The sequence below is a fragment of the Triplophysa rosa genome, linkage group LG1, assembly GCF_024868665.1.
Source record: "Triplophysa rosa linkage group LG1, Trosa_1v2, whole genome shotgun sequence".
In the NCBI taxonomy this organism is placed as follows: domain Eukaryota; kingdom Metazoa; phylum Chordata; class Actinopteri; order Cypriniformes; family Nemacheilidae; genus Triplophysa; species Triplophysa rosa.
The window spans coordinates 8,776,280-8,790,067 of record NC_079890.1 but is presented as its reverse complement, the minus strand read 5'-3'; the positions used below and the strand labels follow the sequence as shown (position 1 = coordinate 8,790,067).

At 35.6% G+C, this 13,788-nt stretch overlaps 1 protein-coding gene across 3 annotated transcripts in view; it reads right to left on the bottom strand.

The window, feature by feature from the left end:
- Positions 1 to 11,718: 11,718 nt before the first annotated feature.
- il13ra1 (interleukin 13 receptor, alpha 1) overlaps positions 11,719 to 13,788 on the bottom strand; it is a 28,439-nt gene continuing 26,369 nt past the window's right edge. For 2 of the 3 annotated variants that reach the window (XM_057332795.1, XM_057332781.1), the window contains exons 7-8: positions 13,687 to 13,780; positions 11,719 to 13,503 (exon numbers count right to left, since the gene is read on the bottom strand). In XM_057332795.1, coding sequence (XP_057188778.1) covers positions 13,408 to 13,503; positions 13,687 to 13,780 — 190 coding nt within the window. In that variant the 3' untranslated portion in view covers positions 11,719 to 13,407. The remainder of the gene's footprint in view (positions 13,504 to 13,686; positions 13,781 to 13,788) is intronic. The other variant, XM_057332788.1, reaches the window with a different exon arrangement.

The following is a 13,788-nucleotide window of genomic DNA, read 5'->3' as shown; positions in this document are numbered from 1 at the left end:
CCGCTGAACTTTTTCCCTGTCACATATCAGATTGTAAAGGTATTTATTTGTAATAAACGATGAAAATATTTGAAAATGGCTGTTCAAGTCATACATGTACCAAACATTTTGCGCTTAATTGCAATTTGATGCTATATATTCGTCCTTATTGCTCTCGACATGCCGTTGCTATCGTCTATTGCAAGATTAATTACATGTTGATACTTGATAGAAAACTCAAATAAATGGAAAAAGTCACAACTTTGTAGTTTCATGAGTTCAAAACAAAATTTAGAAAGTTTGTTGTATATTTGTAGCCTATCTGGCAATGCCCGTATAATAAGTGAAAATAAGATTTTTTTAAAGATATTATTTTCCATCTGTTTCCCCTGTATAACTTACTTGAATGTTTGTCCTTATTAGCAGGGGGTTCCCAAATGTCTCAATCCTTGACCCAGCAACAGGTAATCTGTGTCAAACACACATTTTTAACATGGGGAAAACACATTCGTTTCAGTAGTTTTTATTTTATCACAAATTAATACGTTTAATTACGTACGGCAACAGCCATCCTTACATATAATAAAGCACAACATGCTTTAAATGATCTATTAATGAAAACATGATATACTTTAAAAACAAATGGAAGCAGATCTGATATGTGGAAATTTAGAATAGTGAGTTTAGCTGATTCGTACGTTGGCGTATTGCTGCCACGTATTTTTCCACTCAATTATGTCGTTAAAACGAGATAATATGTCGTTTAAACGAAATAATTTTCTTGTGTAAACGTCTTACTGTATTTTTCCCGTTTTAACGAGATATTATATCATTTTAAACAACATATTTTTCTCACTGGTTTCATTAATAGACAATTCAAACGGAATTGCATGAATTCAGTAAATTAATTCAGTTTTTTGACGAGATGGTTCATTAACTGAACTGGTGCTATTAACTGAGCTATTAAACTGGAGTTTAATAAGATAAAACAATTAAAACTGTTCCTATATTTATTTAATGTGCGCGCTTGTCCAGCACGCGCGTTCTCTGTTCTGCAAAGAGCCACACTCTGGCATCATTAAAACATTAATGGTTATTTAACTTTTTTCTTTATACCTCACAGATGTGAGAGTAAACACATTTTCGATCGATTTGGCGCGTTTAAATGAACGGACCCTGATCTTTGCGAGTGTGACTGAAGAAGCTTTTGATAGTTGTATCTAAAAAACGGACATCCTGCTAAACTTGTGGTAAAACAAGAATGTAATATTAAGCTTAAAGATAATATTTATTAATCTTTGTCAATAAATATCTGCTTTGAATCCTCTACATTGAGTTGAAGTCTTTGGTTATTTATGTCATTTACTTCAGTAGCCTATCTGAATAAAGTGTCTGATGCTGATGTACAGTGCTGTGTTAAGTTTTATTAATCGTCATATTTTGTATAATACATATTTAACTAGAAAATTATTTAAATTATGCATAAAATTGAATCTTTAATGCACAGATTAAATCACAAATTAATGTAATCCTCCATGCGAGGGACGATGCATTTAAATACAATTATAAAAACGATTTTAACTGTTTGGTTGTTGGGATGTACTTGTCACGTCCCATAAACGTTATTTGGTACGTCGTGGCAACGAATATGGTCCGGTCGTCACTGTGGTAGCTGAGCGGACCCATTGGAAGTGGCATTATTCCTTGTTGATGGACTAGACCGTTATGGGAAGCTTTGTGGATATAAACTACTACATCTGAAATGTATTCAGGCAGGATTTGTTGTCAGTCATACATTTATTAAATATTCTGTATCCGTAAGCACAACTCAGAAGAGAAATCGCTCTCTTGATTTTGGCTACACTGTAAAAAAGAAATCCCGTAAAAAAACGGATAAAGTAGTTGCAGAAAATTACCAGTACATTTTCCTTTATTTTATGGACATTTCCGTTAATGCTAAAATGCAATTTAATGCAGTGCAAAATGTAAAATACAGGTAAAACAACTGTAAAAATGAATACAGAAAATTCCTTCATATTAATACAGTATATTGTGCCCTATTTTTACGGATTTTTTTAGTGTACCGTACAGCGGGCCGTGTTTCAAAAACTTGACATTTTACCTATGTCCAGCTAGAAAACATGTCACTTTCACGTAATAGATTAATGTGTAATTATTATGAGACGTCATATTATCCCTTTACTACGGTGGAGTATTGCTGCCACTTACATTTTATTTTTTCCACTCAAATATGTCGTTAAAACGAAATAATATTTCGTTTAAACGACATATCTTGTTTTAACGAAATAACTGAGTGGAAAAATACGTGGCAGCAATACGCCACCGTACGAATCCGCTAAACTCACTATTCTAAATTTCCACATATCAGATCTGCTTCCATTTGTTTTAAAACTATATCATGTTTTCATTAATAGATCATTTAAAGCATGTTGTGCTTTATTATATGTAAGGATGGCTGTTGCCGTACGTAATTAAACGTATTAATTTGTGATAAAATAAAAACTACTGAAACGAATGTGTTTTCCCCATGTTAAAAATGTGTGTTTGACACAGATTACCTGTTGCTGGGTCAAGGATTGAGACGTTTGGGAACCCCCTGCTAATAAGGACAAACATTCAAGTAAGTTACACAGGGGAAACAGATGGAAAAATAATATCTTTAAAAAAATCTTATTTTCACTTATTATACGGGCATTGCCAGATAGGCTACAAATATACAACAAACTTTCTAAATTTTGTTTTGAACTCATGAATCTACAAAGTTGTGACTTTTTCCATTTATTTGAGTTTTCTATCAAGTATCAAAATGTAATTAATCTTGCAATAGACGATAGCAACGGCATGTCGAGAACAATAAGGACGAATATATATAGCATCAAAGTGCAATTAAGCGCAAAATGTTTGGTACATGTATGACTTGAACAGCCATTTTCAAATATTTTCATCGTTTATTACAAATAAATAGCTTTACAACCTGATATGTGACAGGGAAAAAGTTCAGCAGACAACAGTCCCGAACCCACGACGACATGAAGTACGTAACACACGCTTTACGCTCTACACCACAGGAGAAGTTAATGTTTGTGTGCTTTTCTTACACTTTGTCTATTCCAATCTGAAACTGATGGGCGGAGTTGTTAGAAATCGTCTCTGCTTACAAAGCAACAAAATTGACTTTGGCAAAAAGTGGTGGGGACATGAACCACCCGTCCACCCGCAAATTACGCCTATGGAAATATGCGTTATAATTTAAGCATTCGAAATGCCACGTGTTATGCATTGCAAAGTTAGGAAACGCGAATGTAAACTGTATTTGCAGACGCGTTTCAGACGCATTGATCATAATGCTTGCGTAGACTTCAGTGAAATGCGCTGGTTTCTCTCGGCGTTCTGAGCTGGTTTGTGCGAGTCTCATCGACAAACAACTCAAGTTCTTATCAGCTCCATCCAGCGCATTTACAATAAATGTGATCACTAGTGGATAATTTCACGCGCTTCCATGTCCAAGTGTATTCTTCCAAGTGTCTCATAGCAGACCTGTTGTTGTGCAGTTTCTGTTCATGTGTGCAAAGACATTTTAGAAATCTCGACCGAATAATGTTTTACAGCAATGTCCCTAATAAAGAGTATGTAGGCTATGTGTGGTAATATCTACATACAGTTAGGGTGATATTAAATGACTCTATTGCCTTCTCTATGCAACTTCGTCAACCTCGTTTCGTTTGGTCACACCACAAGGTGTCCCTGTGGCCTCAAAGCTTCAGCACCGCCGCTCTGAGATAGATTGCTAATGTCTGAGGTGAAACACGCCCCCACTCATTAGCATACAGACAAAGAAATACATAAATAAATAAATGTAGAAATAAATCAATGTAAAAATAAATAAATGTAGGAATAAATACATATATACATGAATAAATGTGGAAATAAATAAAAGTGGAAATAAATAAATGTAGAAATAAATAAATGAAAAAATAAATAAGGTGAAAAAATATATAATTACCCATAAATAAGAAAATAAAAGTATAAATACTCATTTATTTTTGCTTTTTTACATTTCTTCATGGATTTATTTTTGTATTTATTCATTTTTTATATTGTCACTTTTGGAATTCCATAAAACACAGACCCATGGTGTTAAGAGATTCTGTCAAAAAGTAATGTTGTGGTTTATGCTTAAAAAAATAAGTTGCTGGATAACACGCACATTTATTAACTTTAGTAACGGTTGTCATAAATTACGCCTTTTTAATTAGTAAAACGCAATATAAAACAAAAAGATAGTTAGTTGTTTATAGCCTATATTTTTCTAAAACATGTACCTGTCCAAGACACATTCCTTGAAGTGTTTGCTACAACAACAACAACAGGAAAAAGGTCATTACACAAACGTGAACGTTGAACCCTGAATTATAAAAAACTTGTTTAATATGTTGCTAAAAGGGCTACGTTTATTAAACACATGAACGCGTAATCACACCCTATTTGTCGACGAAAGGGCTGTGACCTCAGCATTGAGGGGATTAAATGTGCCTCATGAATCGATGTTTTCAATGGTAAATTCTTGGGTATGAGGTTATCCATAAAGTGATCCCAACAAACATTTGGACGTTGAATGACCGTTGAAAAGACGTCAGTCCGACACTTCCGTCAGGGTTGAAAAATAGTTCCAAAATGAAAGTTGAACGGACGTCTTTTCTACTCCTCCCTGGACATCTAAATTTGTCCTCTTCTGGACGTATATTATTATATATGTTGCTGCTTTATTTAAGCGTATATATAAGCCTGCGTTTAACATAACCACACACCCGTTGTGTAACATCGTGTAAGGCAAGCAATTATGTCTTAAGGTTTACGTGTCTTAAATTGACATAGCTTCTAAAAAGTTCAAAATCGGTCCAGTCTGACCTGAACGTCTATAAAACGTTTTAATCACGTGTACAATGTTTGTACACAATCACGTGTACAAACAATAACACATTATTTGTGGATTTAGGCAAAAATAAGTGTTTTAATTTATCACAGCATATTTTATAGTGAACAGGACATTTTTTAATTGTCTTCCATTTGTTAATCAGCTACTATTCAAACAAGAAAACAAAAATAGTAGAATTTCAATAGCAATGGAGTTTTACATTAATGTTAAGCAGCCATTAATCAAACACAAAAATAACAAAAGTAGTTAACACATATGCAACTACTGTTGGACTTTAAAGGCAGTCCTGCATGTTCAGAAATTTGAAGAGACAATTTGCTCAAAAGTAATATGAGGTTTTATTATCAGATGTGAAAAGCTGTAACAAAGCTTTGGGTTGTCAGACGACCTCCAAAAAACCAACAACCCAAAATATTCAAATACACCCATATTTATAAAGTATGTGACGTCGCTCGTATCTTCTGACTCCTCCTCTGCTTTTTGCTCCCTTTCCACCAATCACCGTGAAGTCCTTTTTCTTAGTTCCTGTAAAATAAAACCTTCTCAAAACATACATCCTGTGGTCAGTCGCTAGTATTGAGGAATGTTCTCCAGGGACACCCTCCCCCAAGGAGTGGTCTCCTAAAAACAGTCTCCTGTGGCCGAACAATATACCAACATTCCTAACATTCTTTTAGTAAAAAGAAAACACTCAATCATCTAATGTTTTTAATTATATAGCGTTGTTTCTTAATCCTATGATTCATTAAAACACATCACAACTCATGATTATACTTAAAACATATGCAGTGGATTGATTCATATTATTTTTCTTTATAACTCTTTGTGTGTGTGTATTTATCTAGATAATTTATGACTCCAACCCCCAACTTTCTCTGTTCTCCCTGCCTGCCACAGCAACCCCCACCGAGCGAAACAGAAAGCACACGACAAAACCACACAGCCCAATGAAACAAATGAAAGAAAACACTTATTGATTATATTGATATTTAAATCATACTTTTATCTGAAAAATATTCCCACACTACTTTAGTCTTTCCATTTTTTCTCAAAATGTTTACTCTCATTTTCTTGGTTCCCGACCACCAGCTCTTCCAGGAGTGTGAATCATGTGTTCCACCATTGATGTATGGAAGTCAGAGCTATGGCACTACCAATTATTGCCTAACAGTCTTGTATTACTGTTAAACAGCAATAAAACAAGTAAACAACGAAATACTGGATTATGGTTAACACATGTGTAAATGTTTTAGAGTCGGTGAAAGTTGATTATGGCTCATTTTTTATATCCACCACCCCCAGCGTGCTTCAGGTGTTCTGCCATTGCTGCATCTGTTGCATTTGGGCTACACCTGTTCAAATCATCTGAGTGAGAGAAGAGAATATGAATATTAAAAAAGTAGAAAAAAAACCAAAGGCAAAATTTGAGGTAAATGACATGAACTTGTTTTGAAAAAGTCTTGTGATCCTACGACTAAATTTAAAATACATACAAGATTGTAATTAACATGTATTACAAGTTATTTTTTTCTAGAATAATCTTATGTCAATAAAAGTTACTAATAACACTAGAATAAACTTTTTTAAGGGTAGCAAAAGCACCTGAAGAGTACTGCATTCCATGCTGTTCGGTTTGAAAGATGAACTTCAGCAAATAGCTGGCATTCTGAATCATGGCAAGTCTACATAATCTATTAGGAGTCTAGATTGTGACAGAATATATGTTAGATTTGTGAAAAAAACAGCATTTGCCCCCTCCGTCTTCAATGCCACTGTGGTGCCCTTGAGAAAGACCCTTAACCAGGTGTGTAAACCTGGTAAAACCTGATGTTCTTGTAGAGAATGTCCACTGATTCACTTAATAGGACAAGGTGTTATAATCCCACTATTTCAGCACAGTTGAATTGCCAATAGGACGTTTCCCACGCCTTATGCATGACAGGGGGAGTAGTCAAGAATATGAATAGAGGAAAGGAGGTCTGAGGTTTCACTGGTTCGTTGGGTAGGCATTTGAGAGAGACAGACACAGAGAGAGACAGACACAGAGACAGACAGACAGACACAGAGACACACACAGACACACACACATACACACTCACGCACGCACACGCACGCACGCACGCTCACACACACACGCACACGCACACACGCACACGACACGCGCGCACACGCGTCTGGTTTATTATCTCCGTGGGGACAGTCCACAGGCGTAATGTTTTTTATACTGTACAAACGGTATATTCAATCCCCTATCGCTAACCCTACCCCTAAACCTAAAGATCCTAGAAAACTTTTTGCATTTTTAGATTTTTAAAAAATATTGTTCTGTGCAATTTATAAGCTTTTTTTGCCCATGGGGACCTACATTTTGGTCCCCATGAGTTGGTGTGCATTCAGGTTTAGGTCCCCACTGGGATATAAAAACATGAAAACACACACACGTTTTATTAGCTCCGTGGAGACAGTCCATAGGCGTAATGAGTTGTATACTGTACAAACTACATTTTATCCCCTAAACCTAAAGATCGTAGAAAAAAAATTGCATTTTTAGATTTTCAAAAATTATCGTTCTGTACAATTTATAAGCTTTTGTGCCCGTGGGACAGTGACACGAGTCCCCATGAGTTGGTTTGCATTCAGGTTTAGGTCCCCACTAACATATAAAAACCAAGTCCGCACGCGCACGCACACACACACACACACACACACACACACACACACACACACACACACACACACACACACACACACACAGGGACTCGTGCGTGTGCACGTGTTAACGCAAATTTCGCTATCAATTTCCCAGCAAGCAGCATAAAATAGCACAACACAAGTGTAGAAACAACCTTTTAGGGGAAAGCCTAACTTTAACCCTACTACCTTTTAGCCTGCTAGCTAATTTTAGCCAAACTCAAACTGCGGTCAAGCCAGCAGCGGGTTGAAAATACACAGTCAAGCCAGCCGCCGTTTAGGTTTAGATGCGCGCGTATTGAGTGGTTTACGGTAAATTACAGGAACACCGCTTGTAAAGCTTTATTTAAATGTAGATGATCCGCGTCTCTTGTCAATAACATATTTCTTGTTTTACGTTTAGAATATCTCGTTTTTGTCGTAATTTATGCAGTTTTTTTTCTCCGAATGTTTGCATTATGATTGCTGTAACGTTATATTGTGAAACCAATGTCTCTGTCTGTATCTTAAATATGTATTATTTTAATGCCTTCTAGACCTTTGTCCTGCAAATAAAACTGTTTATGCAGTTTGCAATTACAGTACCCATGGATTTGAACAGATTTAATTACAGTATGTTTTTTGAAAGCATTTTGTTTGAAAAATATTATTCCAATATAATTGACTATACAAACATTATTTCTCATAAGTAGAAAAATATGATGGTGGGTTTAAGTATGAGCCATACCCCACTATATGCACACCATATGGATTTATTTCACTGTAACGTTTTGGAGAAATACAATATTTTCTACTTCAAATGCCTATAGAAACTATATTTCTAATAAGTAGAAAAAAAGGATGGTGGGTTTCTATAGGGGCCATCCCACTCTATATGCACACCATACATGGACTTATTTTACTGTGGCATTTGGGGAAATACACATTTTTCCACTTCAAATGCATATAGAAACATTATTTCTAAAAAGTAGAAAAAACTGATGGTCGGTTTCTGTAGGGGCCATCCCACACTATATGCACTCCATATATGGACTTATTTTACTGTAGCATTTTGGAGAAGAACACATTTTCCACTTCAAATGCCTATAGAAACTTTACTTCTAATAAGTAGAAAAAACTGATGGTGGGTTTCTATAGGGGCCACCCCACTCTATATGCACACCATATATGGACTTATTTTACTGTGGCGTTTTGGAGAAATGCACATTTTTCCACTTCAAATGCCTATAGAAACATTATTTCTAATAAGTAGAAAAAACTGATGGTGGGTTTCTATAGGGGCCATCCCTAACTATATGCACACTATATATGGATTTATTTTACTGTAGCATTTTGGAGAAATACACATTTTTCAACTTTGAAAGCCTGTAGAAACATTATTTCTAGTAAGTAGAAAAAACCGATGATGGATTTCTGTAGGGGACATCCCACACTATATGCACACCATTTATGGATTTATTTTACTGTAGCGTTTTGGAGAAATTCACATTTTTCCACTTCAAATGCCTATAGAAAGTTTATTTCTAATAAGTAGAAAAAACTGATGGTGGGTTTCTATAGGGGCTATCCCACTCTATATGCACACCATATATGGACTTATTTTTCTGTGGCGTTTTGGACAAATACACATTTTGCCACTTCAAATGCCTATAGAAACATTACTTCTAATAAGTAGAAAAACCTGATGGTGGGTTTCTATAGAGGCCATCCCACACTATATGCACACCATATATGGACTTATTTTACTGTAGCATTTCGAATGCTGGAAATGTGTATTTCTCCAACACGCTACATACATGCATATAGTGTGGGATGGCCCCTACAGAAACCGACCATCAGTTTTTTCAACTTATTAGAAATAATGTTTCTATAGGCATTTGAATTTGAAAAATGTGCATTTCTCCAAAATGCTGCAGTAAAATAAGTCCATATGATGACAGTATTTTCATTTTTGCGTGAACTTTACCTTTAACATTATCGTCTGGTTAAATTCTCACAAATATGAACACAAATCTGTGTTACTCTGACATGGTGTTTAAATTTCATTAAGGGAATAGCTTTGAAATGTTTAAATCTTATTTATCCGACCGTTTTCAATTTGTAGCAATAAACAATGAGGTGTCATGCAAATCGCAAGTCCAGTACGGTGTACCACAGGGCTCAGTTTTAGGGCCTCTGCTCTTCACATTATACATGCTACCTCTAGGAGATATAATAAAGCGACACAGAGTTAGCTTTCACTGTTATGCTGTTGATACTCAACTTTATATTTCCTCGAAGCCTCATGAAACACAGCAGTTCCATCGAATAATGGAATGCATAGTCGATATAAAAAACTGGATGAGTAACAACTTTTTATTACTGAACTCGGACAAAACAGAAGTGTTACTTATTGGACCGAAAACCGCCATACGTAACAACCAAGAATTACTGCTCAACTATTGACGGATGTTCCATAAAACCCTCATCGTCAGCTAAGAATCTTGCTGTTCTATTTGATAGTAATCTGTCATTTGAGAGCTACGTCGCCAACACCTGTAAAATTGCGTTTTCCCATGTTAAGAATATATCTAAACTACATCATATGCTGTCAATGTCAGATGCAGAGAAGTTAATTCATGCATTCATGACATCAAGACTAGATTAATGTAATGCACTGTTAGGTGGTTGCCCTGCAGGCTTATTACAAAAACTCCAACTGGTCCAAAGAGTTCTTGCATGTACAAAAAAGTATGAACAGATTAGCCCGGTTCTATCAACCTTGCACTGGTTACCTATAAAGCATTGCATTAAGTTTAAAATATTGCTTATTACCTATAAAGCCCTACATGGTTTAGCTCCTCAGTACTTGAATGAACTCCTTTTGTATTACAGTCCTTCACGTGCATTATGCTCTCAGGCGTCCTGTCAGTTGGTAATACCTAGAATTTCAAAATCAAGTGCAGGTAGTAGATCCTTTTCCAATCTAGCGCCTAAACTTTGGAATAGTCGTCCCTGCACTGTCCAGGAGGCATACACACTCTGTCAGTTTAAATCTAGAGTAAAGACGCATCTTTTTTTATCTTGCATACACTACACTTCCATAATATAAATCCTCTGAGGGTTTAGGCTGCATTAATTAGATCAACCGGAACCAGAAACACAACTGATGTACCAAAGAGTGCAGAACAGTACTCTACTCTCAGCCAGTCTTGTCTCGTTGTTCCAAGGGTACCACAGCGAGCAGGATGCAGTTCATGCCCAGACCTGATGGGAAGCGGCGACCTGACAAGAGCTGAGATGATAGAGCTGGATAAAGAAGGACGTGGTGACTTGACACGTCTTCACTACAAAATTTCAAATGCTATTAGATTATTAATGATCATCTTAAAACTATAATTTACCTTATTAGTAAGTTTATTTATTTTTATTTAGCCTTGTTGTGCAAGCTCTCTGGAGCTTGTGCAGAGGCAGCAGCTTTTGCCAGAGGGGAACTGGAATCCCCTGGTTGCGCCTGGGTTCTCCTGAGGTCTTTTTTCTCGATTGGAGTTTTGGGTTCCTCGCCAACATTTGCATACTGTTTTGCACTATTTGCCTGGCCGGGGGGCTGCTTTAGAATTTTAAAGTTTTACTTAATTAATATTGCATATAGGAATTTCTAGTCTGTTTAATATTTGACCAGTGTTTCTCTCTCCTTTATCTTAAATGTGTGCTTTCACTGTGTGTGCGTCCGTGTGTGTGTCTATGTCTATGTGTGTTAGTACGTGTGCATATTGTGTGTGTGGAGTGTTATGATGTTATAATGTGATTGTATGTGGGTATATCTGTCTTCTGTTTTTTCACCTTTTTCTTGTTTTTACAGGTACAACTTTAATTGTTTTGCTTATAGTCAATATGTCTCATGTACAGCTGCTTTGTAACAATGAAAATTGTAAAAAGTGCTATATAAATAAAGTTGAGTTGAAAAGTTGAGCCAGTTGACACATATCTGAATCTATTCCAGTGTCTTTTTATAACAGTATATTCACCTTTGGCAGATCACTAAACAGATAAAACAAATATGATGATATTAGAATTTTAGAACACATATTTAAAAAAATCAACACAGAACATATGTATACTAAAATATATATTTTTCATGTCACAGTATATGCATATAAAGATTAAAATATCTTTGTATGTGACCCTGCCTGTGAAAACCCAGCTACAGTCATTTGATTGTTTTCTACATAAAATCATCCTACAAGATATAAGGAACATAATCTTTATATCATAAACATTGATTAAGACAATGTCAAGGATTGACATTATAGTGAAATTAGTTGTTGAAATCAAACTTTTATATTATAATAATTTGATTATGAGACTTTAGTCTGGTTTTCACAAGCAGGGTCACATAATGTGTCTTGGCATTTTGCAATTAAAATAAAACACCTAAAACATTCTTCACAGTGTCTAGAAAACCCACAATCCTCAAATTTATAGATGGAATTAGTTTTGTGTACACTAAGTCAGAAGTAGTACAGTTAAAGTCAGAAGTTTGAACTACTAATCTAAAACACTCCTTCTTACAATGTTTGTGCATGACACAAACAATTGCTTGCAGATTTCCGTTTTAATTCACTACATCACAATTCCAGTAGGTCAGACATTTTATATACAATACATATATATTTGCTACGTTAACGGTAGCTTTAAATTACTTTGAATCACATTGAGTTAAATTACTTTAGTCAAGCCACTGACAAATATACAGTTAGCTTTTGATGGGCAAATTGGAGTGTTGGAGAATTGAAAGTGTACCTGAATGTTAAGGCCTGTCTGCAAACTTATGTGCTTGACACCATGGTATTAAAAGGTCAAGACCTGATGAGCCAAAACCTTGAGAACTATTTCTAAATGTTTGTTCTTTTTTAGGCGGGACTCATCCTGAATAGTCTACAAATCTGCATGTGCTACACCAGCAACTCAACGTGAGAAGGTGTAAGAAGCTTACTCAAAATGTTTGACCTATCACATTAAACAATTTAAAGGCAATGCAACCAGTACGAACAAGGAGTAAACCTCTGTCCCACTGGTAATGTAATGAAAGAAATAAAAGCTGAAAAATAAAAAAGCAATTTTTTTTTCTACTATTATTTGGACATTTCACATTATTACACAGGATATATTTTAACTGACGTAAGGTTTTCAACAGTTAAATGACAAAATTTATGCAAAAGTTAAAATGTGTCTGGCTAAGGTGAATGTAACTTAAACTGCACATTGAGTTTGTAAACCACGTTCAGCAACACCCATTAATCCATTAAAATAAAACTGCTATATAAACAAGCATGGAGAAACGAAAGGAACAGTGTACAGGAGATGCCAGATGGTTCCATTTCCCGCATTGCATGAATCCTTTTTGCAGTAGTCCTCTTTTGGAAATGGGTTAAAGCTTTTGTAGTGCCTTCCGGACGGTTGGAGTGAATACACCCATGGCTCCATCTACCAGATAATCACTTTCAATCAGCATGTGTCAGGAAAGTTCATGTGTCAGTATTGCTTCACCTATCTCCACAATTCATTCATTGAAAAAAGCTTCTGTTGTGCCACAAAGAGCAATTTAAAGCTTTGTTTGTTGCTGTTCTTATAAGATGACAGGGAGGGACAACACGAGTTGTAGAAGGTTAAACATTCTGGTCGCATAGACATTGTCTCTTAATTTCAAGTTTTAAGTGTAGAGATTTAAATGTGTGAAAATCCACAGGTGAACATTTTTAGTGGTCACAGATTTTATTCTTGCCACGGTGGCCCATTCTTCACAGGCCCTTGTTTAGGAGTGTGGTCTCAGGCTCAAGACTTATCTTGCTTACAGTCTCTTCGATGGGTACATACATTGGGCCAACAGAAGTGTTCTGTGACAGGTAAAAGAAACAGTTAATATAAATCTCAGCTCTAACACAGGACTCACCTTTATAGAACAATTTTGATAATAGGGTTTATTGACCATTTTTTTAACCACAAATATATTGCTGAAAATCTGAGTAAGTGTTTATTAGTAAATGTAAATTTAACAAGAATATGGTTGCAAAATGTACCCTTGGATCATCTGTCATTCTGATATTGTTGTAGATCATGCCCTTGAACAACAGTGATGGTTCTGGAATTTTTGGGAGTATACTGTCTTTATGTCTGAGAGA